Consider the following 15640-nt stretch of genomic DNA (forward strand, 5'->3'; position numbering starts at 1 on the left):
TGCAGATGCCACTTAGTTAAACGTTTTCCATTTAAATGCACAGATTCAGGTAATTTAAACGTGCTTCACACAGCTACAATTAATCTCGCTCTCTCTAATTACTGCATTAGACTGCATTTATGGCTTGAGCCTCCACAACTAGGTCTGAAATGATGTTGTGAAACTAGCAACTGAGGCTTGAGGCTTGAGACTTGATGGTTGTGAAATTGGTCCTACATGCAAGAGCGTTTTAAGGACAAAAACCTGACAAATGTCTTGAAATACATCATCTGAACAATGTCTTGTGGTAACTGTAGTATAAGCGGATGTACTGACTTTGAATTATTAGGAAAATAATGCTCCGCTTGGTGTAATGGCCGTATCACCACCTCATGTGTGCATTATTTTTTCTGATAATTCAGTGGTCTGTCATCAATTATTCCTTGCATATTTCTTATAAAATATGTCAATTATTTCTGTCTTATTCATACTTTCTCCTTTTCTGTGTTTTGTGGCTGATGATATGGACTGATCCTGAAGGCTGCCGCTTCTTATTCATGCAACAAGGAGGAGAAGCATAGGGCTATGCTGTTTCTGCTCATCTTTACTGCTGTTTGATTAACCATGATGAAGACTGAACCCCCATCTGCATCCAGCGGCAGCGCCAGCACCACTCTCGTAGCAAGAAGCGCATCGCCGCACAGAAATGCCTATGAAGCTGGAATTCAATCTCTAAAGCCAGTAAAAGATTCCAGTGCTGCTAACGGGGAGGATGGGAAACCTCGACCACAGGGCCGGGGCCGCAGGTACGGCTCCAATGTGCACCGCATCAAGAATATGTTCATGCAGATGGGTTCTCCTGGGGATGAAGAGGATCCGTCGAAGGCCAAAGACCAGTCCATCCGACTCTCCCTCCCCAGAGCGAGCAGTCTGAATGAGAATGTGGATCACAGTGCGCTGCTCAAACTCGGCGGGACTGTGTCAGAGCGAGTTAGCCGCTTCGATGGAAAGATAGACGGTAGCAGCTCCCGTGGACCAAGCTCAGGCTTCTCCAAGCTACAGGAGACACGGAAGATATTTGAGCAGCGTCACCTGCAGGAGAAGCAGGCTGCGACTAATCGAATCCTGTTGAAGAAAGAGCGGGCGTCAGGGTTTCAAGACAGCCGTTTGGATGTGGTGGTGCGCTTCAACGGCAGCACGGAGTCATTGGACAGACTGGACGCGGCGGACTGTCGCGCAGAGGCAGTGTCCCCTACAGTCAGCCAGTTGAGCGCAGTGTTTGAACGAGGAGACCAGCACAACAACCTTCACCGACCGTCCTCAACCTCCCCACTGCCTTCTGACGGGGTAGACTCGACCCCGGGCAAGGTGGGAGGAATCAGCTCCAAAATTGTCACTAGAAAGGGACGAGTCTCCCCTCCGACAGAGAATCAAGAAGAGGGAGAGCAAAAGGCTGCACCTGGGAGTCCGAAGAGTAGAACAAGCATCCAAGCTGATGGACCCAAAAGCAAATCATCCGAGGATGTGGCTTCTGGCAATGCTGGTACGCATTTCAATACATCCAGGTCAGAAGAGATCCATAATGCATCGGGCAAGCATTTCAAACCAGAGGAGCATGCAGCACCAGGAGCACCGGATGCAGGGAGCAGACTGGTACAGGCGGATGTCCACGCCTCTCTGGAAAATGGGGAGGCCACCAGCAGCCATGAGCTCTCAGAACAAAAGGAGGAAATTGGACAGGCCTGCGCTGAGGAGGAATCCCACAGAGAGGATATCTCAGAAGCAGACCTGGTGGACATCAGCGCATACAGCGGGATCGGAGAGGACTCTGGTGGTAGTCAGCTGGATGAAGATGAGGAGGCTGAGGACGATGTGGCTTACGAACCAGAATCCAGCAGTTCGGAAATCCCTGGGCTGCCTTTAGAAGATGAACCACCCCCCAGCAGGAAGATTCGTTTCAGTACAAACCCCATCAAGGTAAGTTCCTAAAACACGTGAAAGCAAGGACAGAAAGAAATGCCTCGTGTAATAAATTAAATGCATTAGTGTGACAGTGTACTCCGTCTTAAAAGCTGTGGGCACAGTTTCAATATTGGGTTTGCTGGAATAAATTACAGTAGGTTGTGGCCAACACTTTGTATGCAAGTATGGATGGGCAGGGTTTGGATGCCCGCAGGCATAAGAAATTAGAAATTAAGTCTTTAAAGATTGCATTTCTTTGGGGAATTTTGCATAAAAGTGTGTTTGTTATTGGCATGACGCTGAAGTAGTAGATGCCTGTGTCTCATTCAATGTTCAGATCTGGGTTCTCTAATGAAGGGAGGACTGCTTCACTGCTTGCAGAGTCACCTCTGGGCACTGTCAGCACTTTGATACAGCACACGCATGTCATTGGCCCTGTCCAGCTGCTGACGGCCCACTTCTGCTGGTTTAAGAGCTCTCTCTCGCTGAATTTTTCAGTATGTACTAACAGACTGCATGGTTGGTCAGGTGGTGCACAGTGTCCTTTGTATGAGAGTCACATGGTCGTGTTCCTCTGTGTTTTGGTGATTTTCACAACTGACTTTCTATTCTTCAGACAATGGCACATTCACAGAATGACCAACACTATCAGAGCGCCATCGTTTTAAACTGTTTATGTGGTCATCAAAGAGCAAAGTTGTGTTTTGTGCTTTCAAACATGCGTTCGCATCCAAAACAGCAAGACACTTTGCTCTGCAGGTTCTGGTTTCACAGCATGAGAGTTGCCAGCTCTCAGTAGAGGCATACCAAAGCCATGCTGTATCTTTAGTGAACACTGTGTAATCTCACTGACGTCAAGGGGATTTGATACCAGGGGGTTTGCCCTGTGTTACTAAACTGTAGTATAAAGATAGCATACTTTAAATCACAACAAAGATATTAGCAGCAGCAATGCTTGGAAAATAAAACTTTTTTTTCCTGCATGTTGACCTTTTCATTGCTGACATTCAATAAAAATCAGGCATGAACATCAGCCCACCATGAGCCCAGTTCAGATGGACGAAAAGCTCTTGTATCCCTTGATCACAGCCTCATTAGTCTTTTCTGCTTTGCTGTCAGTAGACCACTACTGATCCTCGATCACTGTTCAAGGTAGACAGAGGCCTGTTGTAGCAGTGGAAGAGTGTGAGTGTGTTTGTATGTAAATGGGAGTGCTGTGAGCTTGTTTTTGTAAAGCAGTAGGTCGTTTAATGAACTAAAAGGGTCAAATGCTATGAAGACAAGCATTTTGTATAACTGTTTGTTGTGTATAAATAAGGATGTGCATGACTTGTTTTTGTACATAGTGTGGCCCCAAAAAGCACTTTTGCCGCGGTTAAAATGTATGAGTTTTGTTGCATTAGATCAGTTTTTAGGGAACTGCAGGGGAGTTGATGGAAAGCTAATAATTAATCAAAGCATAAAAATATCAAATTAAACTAGTTAATTTTAAACATACTAAAAATAGATAAAATATGTATTTGTTTACCCTACCTACATGTTACCATTAAACAACACCAGAGCACTGTGAACATGCAAATGTTTTTTTAAGTTATTGAAATATTAACTTTAAATCTCATAGGGTATTGTGATATTTTATGTCAAAGGGATTTAGCTGATAAAGAAAGTTTGGGAATCCCTGCATTAGATAAGAACTAGGCCCGCCACGGCCAGCTGTCTTCACACACAGACGAAAGCTACTAGAGATGAGTGAAGTGTGACATAATATACCTCTGTAAATAAAGACAATTAAAATACACTTCTCGCTCACTTTAATGGCCTTTGAATGGAACATATACGCTGCCTTTGTTTGTTATTGGTATGATGCTGAAGTAGATGCCTGTGCCCCATTCAATGTTCAGATCTGGGTTCTCTAATGAAGGGAGGACTGCTTCACTGCTTGCAGAGTCACCTCTGGGCACTGTCAGCACTTTGATACAGCACACGCATGTCATTGGCCCTGTCCAGCTGCTGACGGCCCACTTCTGCTGGTTTAAGAGCTCTCTCTTGCTGAATTTTTCAGTATGAACTAACAGACTGCATGGTTGGTCAGGTGGTGCACAGTGTCCTTTGTATGAGAGTCACATGGTCGTGTTCCTCTGTGTTTTGGTGACTTTCGCAACTGACTTTCTATTCTTCAGACAATGGCACATTCATAGAATGACCAACACTATCAGAGCGCCATCATTTCAAACTGTTCATGTGGTCATCAAAGAGCAAAGTTGTGTTTTATGCTTTCAAACATGCGTTCGCATCCAAAACAGAAAGACACTTTCCTCTTGATTCACAGCATTAGAGTTGGACAGTGACAGTGGCCCTCAAGGACCAAGTTTGCACATCCCTGTTATTAAGTATTTAAAGTGTGCAAATTTGAGTTGGTTTGTGGGGAAAGGAAGGAAAAAAAGACTCTTTCTGAAACCATGTCTGCTGTTGTTTACATGCTAATGTTGTTGCATGTTTGCTTTCATGAATATTCATTGTACCATCTTTATTCTCATCGATGATTTAGCATTCACATCTAGTTTATAGAGTGGTGCTTTGTGAGTTCAGACAGGCGTGGACAAACCCTCTTATCCTCTCAAACACAGGAAAAGCTACAGCAATTTCAGATGAGGAAGGAGTTTAATGCAGGACTGTTGGTGGAAGTTGACTTTCAGAGCTGATCTCAGACCTGGTTTGCAATTCATTTCAGAAGTGAGAAGCTCTGGGTTTAGATGTGATGATCAGATCCTAAAACAGCATGGAAAGTGAAAGTTTTACTTAACTTGAGGTAGACTGGAGGAAAAGCCGTACAGAGGAAGTGATATTCAAGTTTTCTAGACTCAAGACACTTTAGTAAATAAGTAAGTAAGTAAGCTTTATTTCTATAGCACTTTTCACAGACAAAAAAGTCACAAAGTGCTTCACAAAATTAATTAAAATATACACTTAAATTATACAACATGATACATGATCTTAGAAGATATTCTAGATTGCTGCCACCTACATTAATGCATATAGGTCATTTTTCCATGAAGAAAATATACCAGAACGGGATCCACCAAATAGCATAACATTACACGTACACCTTGCTGTTTCACAGCCTCGATAAACTGTTGTATTTGGACCCTGTCTGATTGTCTCAGCTGGCATATGTGTGCTCTAGCAGCTCACAACCTCAACAGACTGCGTCCATTCATGCTGCTAAAAATAGTAGTGTTCTCTCCACTTTCACATAATCCAGAAAGTCTTTCTCTCTGCACTACAGGTGGTGATGGAGCTTTCTCTGGATTAAGGTAGCACTGATTCCAGGCAATATCACAGGGAATAGTAGTGCTGTGGAGTGTCGTTGCGTTGCCGAATGAGGCCCATTATCAGGCTGCAACAGGAAACTGGCAAAAAAAGGAAATTCTGCCTTAAAGGGGCAGTGCAGATTTTTAAAATGAAAAGCTGAACCAGTGGATGCATCTGCTTGGTTGCCTTCTGCACAGAAGAGTGGCTTTTGTTAGAGCCAAGCTATGCCTCAGATGAAAACTAATCTAGCATGCCATCATAACTTAACAGCCCACTTTTGTTCTCCAGTGACATTAATGATGCATCATTCATTCAGATTCCACAGTATCTGAAGAATGTCGTCAAGGACTGCTGGGTAGTCAGTAGAGTTGGTCGATATGCCAGATAATTACAATATATAGTTGTTGTATAATTTGAGCATCAGTAAATAATGATTTAGTAATTATTTTTAGGGTGCATATTATTTTGTGCATATTAATAAAAAAATTATTGCGTTATTTAGTGAAATACAGTACAGAACACAACTTTTGTTCATAACCAGATTTATGCTTTATTTCTTTTATTAAACATAATCTAGCAACAATTGCTGTTTAGCCAAAAATATTGAACAAAATGTACCTTTTAAGCCATTTCAGTCAGTGTTGTTCTAGTTTTATTTATGTACTATTATAGTTTTTAGTAAAATCTATAGAATTAGCTTCTATTTTTGTATTTTCAGGTTTTTTTTATTTTAGTTTATTTCCTAGGTATGTGAGTTTGTAGTTTTTATTATTTTTTCCCCCATTTCTAATTCTTATTTAGTTTTTCATCTGCTATTTTTATTGTATTATTTTATTTCAGCCTCATTTCTGTTAACAAAAATGTTTTAAATAGTTTTCATTTTAGTTGAAAAACTGAAAAATATTGCAATTTTAGCTATATCGCTCAGTCCAAGTCTATATGTTCATTATGTTGCATTGGCTTAAAATCCTCCAGCATACTTGAGTTGTTTATGTCATTTGTCTGCTTAATCCTTTAGCAATAACCCTGCTTTTAGCCATGAGGTTGCCAAACAAGCAGAGCTATAACCTCCAACCTTCCAATTAGAACACTGATATGTTTTGATCCAGTGGTGTACATTGATTGAAAAAGACAGAGACATTATTAGGTTAGTTGTTTAATATACTTAAAAGCAGGGCTGTTTCATTCCTGTAGAGGGCCTTTGGCTGGCTTTTGGTGAGGTTATTGATTGATGTATGGCCTCATTTTGTTAAATAGTTCTCCCTGCCCGTCCCCTCAGTCAATGGCTCGCTAGAGTCAGACCCCAGGCGTACTCACTAGGGATGCAACAATACAGTTAGCCCACCGTTCAATACATACCTCAGTTTTTTAACCATGGTTTTCAGTTCAGTTCGGTTCTGATGGCTTGGCACATCAGAGTGTTTTTTTGTGACTTAAAATGTGATTTTTAAAACAATTTAACAACGAAAACTCCTGTACACTGGAAAAAGACTTGTATTATCATAGATGCTCGAAGCTTACACATTAATAACCATCCCGTCCATAGACAATGACTAATTGAGTGGTTTTTTTTGTGTGCATTTAAATATAAACGTTACATTAGAATATCAGATGATCTGCACTACGGATAAAAATATCTGGATATTCACTGTTGGTCTCTGCATAGCCTACAGGAGACAACTGAATTACAGTTTTTGAAAAATTAATAATACACATTTATTAATATTACTCATTAAATAAGTGAATTTAAAAATTAATAATACACATATTTGGATCAAAATGGACAATGTAATGATACATGATCTACTGTAGCCTAATTATATTCACTGTAGGTTTAATATACAGGAGATCGAGTGATGTGTTGTTGTGAATTTATAAATAAAAAGTAACATTCTGATATTAACCATATTTAGTTCATCAGACATACAGTGTAATCATATGGACCATCAATGAAATATTTATTTAATATTTATTAATGCTTTAGTATTCACTATTGGTTGTCATACAGCTACAAAACAGTCTACTTCATAGCATTTTATGAAGACAAACACAATTCACCCCATTTAGCCATCTGAGAAGAAAAAAAGACAACTTTTTTGTGTACACCAGTATTATTAATTAACAGCACTTATTCAAAACATGAACTAGGATGACTCTCCTGCTGCTCTTCTTTAATTGTTGCTCATTCCTCTTGTCAAAATGCCCCTGCAAAACTGATAAAATAAGCAAAAATTCGATAGCTGTACAAAAAAAATATGTGAATAATCGCAGGATCTCATGTTTGACCATGTTTCCCTTTATAGGATCCTTACAGTACCTTGTGTAAATGACAGGTCCTCACAGAAATTTCTCCTTAGCCTCCAGAATGGACAGATTTTCAACAAAAACAAGGGCACAGATAATGGACTACCAGAGAAAGATTTGAGGTTGATCACACCCCAACTAGCCAAGTATCATTTCACACGTTTAGCTTTTTACAACAAAATGAAAAATATCTCTTCTATAATAACCACAAAAACGATTATTTTTAGAGCAATGGTCTCACATTATGGAAAAACCATTTGACATTAAAATTAATGTGAATCTGATATCATGCAGAGCACTGTTAACACATGAGACCTACCTCTGGAAAAAGGACATCCATAATGAATTTGATCTGGTCACTGTGGGTGTGCTGTCCAGAACTGAAGTCAGGTGAGAGTGGATTGCATCAATCTGCTCCTGATCTTCAGTGTATACCGGCACAGGGGCTGTCTTGGCCGAATGCTTGGAAAAAGTGTAAAGCCACTTTTTGAATTCTTTTGGCCACTGCCTTGCTTTTCAAAAGTAAGAAAATAATAATAATTTGCTGACCCCCCAATAGGACAACTCTAGTTACTGACAATAAGCAGGCAGATTCATAATTAAAATGTTTTAATTTAATTTAAATTGTTTCAATGTAGGTTATCAAGAATAGAAATGTGAGTATTGCCATGTGGGAATTTAACTGAGTTGATTATGAAAGCAATGACAAGGCATGATGCATTGATGCCTTATGACTATGATGATGATTTATTGCATTTTTCATCTGTGCTGTGTTGCCTTAGTTTGGTCAGTTATTTCCGTTGGCAAGGAAGGGACTTCAAGAATGATACAACAACAGAGATGTACAGAAACTAGTACACATACCCCTCGGTCTCAAACTGCTCACCACCACTCCCTTATTGCAGGAATGACAATCTAACAGAAATTGAAATGTTACAGGATTAGTATTCGGTTCTTATTCATCTCCAAAACCAAGCTTTGATTACTATACAAGGAGTCTAGAAGGAGGATCTCTATAATAGTGGCTTCAGTACCTATAGAGATGCATAGGCAATGGTTGTGGCCAGGGAGTACAGATAGTGTTATGACAATACATTTCACATTTACATTATCTTTGCCTTATGATATTGGGGTAAAATCACTCTCCATAAAACCAGCATAAAAGAACAATCCCTCCAACCCACAAAGTTTAATAATTACTATATTCTTATGAGCTACACCATGTAAAATCTTACACATAACAGATAATGATCTGGGCTGGTGGCTTGTGTTCATGCAGGAAACACAAAAGCATCCTTATGTCAGCATTATCCTGAAAACACATGAATAACACCAATAAAGAATACTTTTTATTTTACTTCTGACTTACGGTAGATTTCAAATAGTATGATTTATGCATTCAGTGCTCACTGCAGAGTAGGCTGGGGGATTTTGGCAACGACATGCAAGTTGTCAGTGTATAGCTCTTTGCCCTGTGAGATGATAGACGATTTTCATGCAGTCATTTCCAATCTGCAAGAGATAACTCAAAAGTCTAAGTTCTTTAAACAAACACAACAAATAGCATACATGCAAATGTTACCACTTACATCTACCTGACCATCAATAAGTACTTTTATTGTCTCTCTGTATAAATTATATAGGCCTACTGATATATTGAAATTAATATTGACATCAACTCTTTGCTAATCATTCGTTGCATGATTGGTGAACAATTATAACAATAAATAATTATTTTAACATAACTTTATGCTATCTCTAGACTTGGTCTGTTCTGAAAGGAAATTATTTAAATGCAAGACCGAAAAATAAATGCAATTCACATGCGCATATTGAACCATGGATGTCATACCAAACAGTTCAATATTATATTGAGTATTGTGGCATCCCTAGTACTCACTATGGGGAAAAGACAGTAAAATATATGCAGTAATATCACAGCCCAACCATTTTCTGGTTGTTTTTCTAGATTACGATAGAAGAGCATTAACTAAAGATTATTTGTAGCTTTCTTTGACTTTTTAAGGGCAGTGTAAGCCATTTTCTTTAATGCCTTTTTCCTCTCTCTGTCTTTTTTGTCTGGCATTTTGCACAGTTTGCAGTGATTCCTGGGGAAAAAACAGGCTTAAGTGCCAAGCAGACTAGGTCAACTATTTTGAGAATGATTATTTGACATTTTCATACGAAGATGGCATCAAAAAAGCAGGAGAATGTATGAAATGTGATAAGGATCACTATTTCAAAGCAGCTCATTTTTATCATTGTTGTTTTAAAGACTGGATCATAATATTCCAAAAATAATTGCTTTTGAATTTCAGATTTGGATTATGATATTGATGTGTTTAAACGCCTCCAGGTCAAACCCAGACTTTATATTTACAAGCTTCCCGGTTTAACATGTTTGTTTAACAGCAGTTTGGCAAATATGACTAGATGGCCAACATTGAAGTCTGACTTTAATTAAAGAACTAAAGGTTATCCAATATCCAGATGTGCAATTCATTGGAAGTGACAAAAAACTTTGTGATGGAGGTTTTATATTTTCAGCATATCGGTTGATTTAAGCCAATTTCTAGTACTTTTATAAAGCCTTTAAGATGATATTTATCATTTGTCTCCTGCTGCAAGTACACTGCATTGGTAACAGATCTAAAGCAATGAACAATGGCGTCAAATCAAGGAAAAGCTGTCATTTCCTCCACTGATTTTCTTTGTAGTCTAATTAATTATTTCTGGTGTTTCTCAGTGGCCTGTAGTTGGTTGTTTTTGCTCCTTGGGAGAGTTAGAGTAGATACAAAAGGAGGTCAGGGGCTTCTGTCTTGTCAGATGTCTTTTAAAATGATCTCTTGCTCCAAGCCATTATTCAGCTGCCCCTTACATGGTACGAGCCATTTGGTGATGTTTATCTTTTTATAATACAGCTCTGCATTCTGCATCAGCTTCGCCATCTTAAAAGCCTCTCCCATTTAGACTGGTTGGATTGTCTTGGTATGAGACGTGCATTAGCTTCTGGAGAAATTGCTTTATTTCATGACAAATAATGGCATAGTTGTATTGCCAAAGCTGTGTCAGGTTGCATGATAGTTATAAAGATGGACTGTGCAAATTGTCTTATGACAAATTATAGAAATGTCTTCTCTGTCTAAGCCTTTATATTTTAGACATCAAGCATTAGGCTATTGTTTTCTTATTGTTATAACCAGTACTGTACTAATGACAGTTTACCTTTATTTATTTAACTAATTATCTAATAGCTTTTATCCAAATTGACTTACAAATGAGGTGCAGCACAAGCTTTTTTTCACTTTTGATATTTTTTTTTACCTTTACCTTTTCTACAAAAACTGACCCTGAGAAATCCACAAGAATTCCAGTTTACCTATACTATAATGTACCTGTGCAAACGGAAATAAATTCTATTCTATTCTATTCTGTTCTATAAGAGTAATATTTGCAGTGCCCAATGCCAAGTTTTAATTAGAAACTTGATTTGCACACAAGCTAGAGCAGCAGTGAAATGCTGAAAAGAGAAAATGACGAAACAAGGTTTGTTTGTTTGTTTGTTTACTAAAATTACATATTTTTATGTAAATATTAATTTATTTTGTTAATTATATATTAAATGATAACCAATATGCAGAAACAATTTAAAACTGTTTTTATGCTTCCTTGCCAAAAAGAAAAAATGTGAACAAGATGTATTTGTTTGTTTGTTTACTGAAATAGAACAAAATTTATTTATTTAAATAAATGTATTTGTTTATTGATTGATATGTTATGTGATTAATATACAAAAACAATTTTAAATGGCTTTAGGTAAAACGAGGTAGATTAATAATCATTATAATGTACATAATATACAATGTAAATATCTTATTTATAATGATGACTAATAATGTGATATAAGCAAGCTTAATAGAATGAATGTAATAATCGCTCATGTTTACTAAATCATTTGTGTTTGCTGGTGAGTGATTTGGTCTCTGAAGTTCTGGAGCAAAACTATGTGGTTTGATACTTATTTCAACTGTAATTTTTCTCATAATTATGCCAGATGTTTTCAGCCTGGAATGTGTCCCTCTCTGAGCTCTCTGACCAGTACCTGTTTTTAGCCATCGAGGACATCAACTAGATAGAAGCAGCATTCTTCTGGTGATGTTTTGACTGAGGTGTATGGGATGGAGTTATTTTGTTCTTGTTTGTGAGTCAAAGTCTTTGTCTTTCTTGGTCTATAATGCACCTTTAGCCACTTTCAGGTTCCTGTGTAAGAAATGCCAGCCAAGGCAGAAAGCGTTTTTTTTTTCCTTCTGTGTGGGAGAGCAGAACGTCAATCCTTGGAAAACTCACAGAGAGTCTGTTGTAGAAAAGTTGCCAGGGTCACGCTGGAATACCCAGCGCACTCATTTCGTTCTTTCGTGTCACGTTGTCCGTTTCTCTATAGCTGTCTTCTTCGAGTGCTGGCCGTCTGGAGAGAGAGAAATGGGGCACACTGGAGCCTCTGTTCTCCACTTCTTCATCTCACATTATCTCACTCAGCCTTTTTCTGTTAACATTCTCTTTATTAAGCTCTCGGACATGTGCCATCCAAAGAGGTATATAATACCTGGAGAAAGCCGTTCCCATTCATATCAGTCACTTGTGACAGTGTAGTGAAGGTTATTGAAGAATGTTCAGTGTTAATTATAATAGACATGAAAGTACAGTACACCCCATAAGCTGAAGCACAGCAGTCAGCATGTTGGGAATTATTTTAACGTTGTTTATTTTTTTATTATGTTATTATTGTTTTTGTGTGTATGACAGTTTGCAGTGTCTATATTGGCCATATTTTATGGACATTTTAAATCAAGCAATAAAGTGTTTTTTTTTTTTGTTTTTTTTTTTTTTAAGATACAAAGATGATTTTGCTACTCCAAGTAGATTGTATATTAAGATTATATCACTTAAAGAAATATCCAATTATAATTGTATATGGCTGTAATATGGCGTTATTATTGTCAGAAACATTGGCAGTGTTTTTTTTTTTTTTTCTTCTCAGCAAACACTTCAACCCACAAACCAAAATTTTTAAACAAAATTTAACATTTTTTTTTTTTTTTTTTTTTTTTTACATTGAATGTATAGTCTAAAAGATTCATGAAAACTAAAATATAACATTATACCTGAATCACTGGGGGAAAACTGATTAAAATGTGATTTGACCGCTTGGACCCACTTTATATTAAGTGTTTTTAATTACTATGTACTTACATTTAAATTAATCATTTGATACAATTCACTTATTGAGTATATACGTTTTTACATTGTACTTATTTAAAAATAGCTTTCTGTAATTACATCTGTAATTAATTTCTGTTGTCAGTTCTACCCCTAATTACCCAGTAGTTAAAGGCACCATAACATAAAGTGGGACCAACCCCTTTAAGGGGATCACCTAAAATGAACATAATTTTCTTAATTTTCTCACCCTCAAGTTATTCCAAACCTGTATGAGATTCTTTCTTCTGTTAAACTCAAAAGAAGAAATTTTGAAAAAATCTGGTAGCAGCTGAAGGTAGCCATTGAATGCCATAGTATTTTTTTCCATATAATGGAAACCAGTGGCTACCGCCAACAGATTGGCTGCCATCATTCTTTAAAATGTCATCTTTTGTACAATGGAAGAAAGAAACTTCCGTTTGGAGAAACTTGAGGGTGAGTAAACAATGACAGAATGTTTATTTTTGGGTGAACTATCCCTTTAAATGGTTAGTTCAACCAAAAATTAAAATTAACCCATAAATTACTCACCCTCAAGTCATCCTAGGTGTATATGACTTTCTTCTTTCAGACGAATCCAGTTGGAGTTAGATTAAAAATGGTCTTTGATCTTTCAAGCGGGTATTTGCATTGCTTCAGTCCAAAAGAAGTGAAATAAAAAGCACCCTTCCATAATAAAAAGTGTCTCACACGGCTCTGGGGGGTGAACAAAGTCCTCCTGTAGTGAATCGATGCATTTTTGTTAGAATAATAACCATATTTAAAATATATTAAATATATATAAATATATTATATTAAAAATAGAAAACAACAATAACAGTATTTTGATCAAATAAATGCAGCCTTTATGAGCGTAAGAAACTTTCAGCAAAATGAAAAAATCTTACTGCCACCAACCCTAGGTTTGGGATGACAAAAGTGCTAGAAAATTATGACAGAATGTTAATTTTAGGATGAAGTATCCCTCTATCCTTTTTCTGTGATGTTCCTGAAACAGACTGGCTACAGTTACTGATGCACAAGCCGTTAAAACTTGTCGTCGAGTTAATCACAAAGGCTTTAGTCATTCGGTCCTGAGAGACTGCATTCCAGCGCTCTGAATAGCGAGTCCTGATGTCCAGAGACTGTAATACAATTACTTACATGTTTGTGTTTGTACTGGAAACTGCTGGAGCAGCTGGTCAGTCCATAAATCTATATTAAGGTAGTATTAGTAGAAGCAGGACCAGCCATTGTGGCCTGGACAGGAAGCCCTGAAGGTGTGTGTGACTGGATTGTTTTCCCTTCATCTGGTAAAGCCTGATTATTTTACTCGACACTCACTGATACTGACCCATTTTACAGACTCTGTGAGCTCCAGTGGCCCAGTGAATAACAAGTACAGAAGGTGCTGAGTTTTAATCACACTACAAAACTCTGATGTAATAAATGGAGCAATTCCAATAGGGTCCTCACACTTCAGTGCTCAGGCCCTAAATATCTCAGAAAGTTTGGTGTTGGGTTAATATGCAAAAAAAAAAAATCCCTACTCTTAAAAGGATAATTCACCCAAAAATGAAAATTCTGTCATCATTTACTCACGCTCATGTCATTCCAAATCAGTATTTTTGTCAGTGGGGTCCAGTGTTACAATACTCTTTAAATGATCTTCTTTTGTGTTCCACAGAATAAATAATATAATATAAATACAGGTGTGAAATGGCATAAGGGCGAGTAAATGATGACAGAATTTGCAAGGCATGAACATCATCAGAGCCCATTATGCTACAAGTCCGCCAATTATGTTTTTCGTGCATTTTAACAAAAAAAGCTACATTTGTCTTTTTAAGATGTCATGTAAACACTTAAGTCTGATGTACAGTAAGATGTTTAGTCTATTTAAACAAACTTACTTTTAGCTCTTCGTCCATGTCAGTTCAATCACAATGCCTCAGTCACAGACTTCGGAAAGCAAACAGCATTGTGTCCAGCGGAGGTCAGATGTCCTCAGGACTCACAGCCACTCGGTGAGATTAAACCAACAGGTTGATTCTTAGTTCAAGTTTAAAAAATATAAAAATATCTAATATAAATAGAAGCAATTAAAAATATAAGCTATTTTGCATAAGATACATTTTGCTAGCATACACAAGCAGGACCATCTCTGGTCTCTGAAGCAGTCTTCTGTTAATTTGTTTATGTTGAAATGAGATAAGAGGGTGCAAAGTCCATGAGTGTTTTGTGTATTTCTGTGTGTGTTTGTTTACTGTGAATAGAATGTGTGTCTCCTTGCTTCTCTTAGCATGTGTACTCGGTGTGAGTGGGTGGTCTCCTTCAAACACATCCATGACAAAGCTTATTGCTGGGAAAAAAAAACTTTGCAGCATGTTTTCCTCAAAAGCAACAACTTTCCATGCTTTTGCACAAAGTATTCTCTTTTAGTTTTCAATTCTTCACACCGCAACAACATCAACGCATCCAGTATAGTCAGAATCACTATTTATAATAACTTTCATTGTCTTTAGTCGTGTTGCTCACATCCCGTCACTTGTGTCTGGTGTGTAAACAGTGTAATACTCTGGATTTTTTTTCACACATTGCTCCAAAGCAGGATTTTTAGTCAGACATACAGCCAGAGCCAAATTCATTTTTTAACAACAAGTCCTGTTCACACATGACATCTTAATAGAAAAATGTAATTAAATTTGCTGCGGAGGCGCCTACTGTCACATTTTCTCTCAAATGGCTAAATGTGTGTTATTCTCAACTCATAGAAGTCATAGAGAGGGAGGGTGAGAGCTGTAGACTTGCTCTGGGTCTGTTTTCCTAGATGGATAAATGGATG

General features: G+C 37.7%; 1 protein-coding gene and 1 long non-coding RNA gene across 9 annotated transcripts in view; one reads left to right on the plus strand and one right to left on the minus strand.

The window, feature by feature from the left end:
• Window positions 1-15640, plus strand: part of LOC109088476 (neurabin-2-like) — a 38763-nt gene that overhangs the window by 1510 nt on the left and 21613 nt on the right. Inside the window, exon 2 of the mRNA XM_042728175.1 lies at window positions 520-1956. Coding sequence (XP_042584109.1) covers window positions 604-1956 — 1353 coding nt within the window. The 5' untranslated portion in view covers window positions 520-603. The remainder of the gene's footprint in view (window positions 1-519; window positions 1957-15640) is intronic.
• LOC109052360 lies at window positions 6392-14986 on the minus strand. 8 transcript variants are annotated; one of them, XR_002011510.2, is made up of 4 exons: window positions 14709-14986; window positions 8968-9069; window positions 7877-8869; window positions 7239-7466 (listed from the first exon to the last, which is right to left on the minus strand). It is a non-coding gene; the product is annotated as an uncharacterized LOC109052360 (long non-coding RNA). The 8 variants fall into 8 exon arrangements; XR_002011509.2 differs by lacking the exon at window positions 14709-14986 and adding an exon at window positions 13348-13407; XR_006155225.1 differs by lacking the exon at window positions 14709-14986 and adding an exon at window positions 11660-12451.

The sequence above is a fragment of the Cyprinus carpio genome, chromosome A3, assembly GCF_018340385.1.
Source record: "Cyprinus carpio isolate SPL01 chromosome A3, ASM1834038v1, whole genome shotgun sequence".
In the NCBI taxonomy this organism is placed as follows: Eukaryota; Metazoa; Chordata; class Actinopteri; order Cypriniformes; family Cyprinidae; genus Cyprinus; species Cyprinus carpio.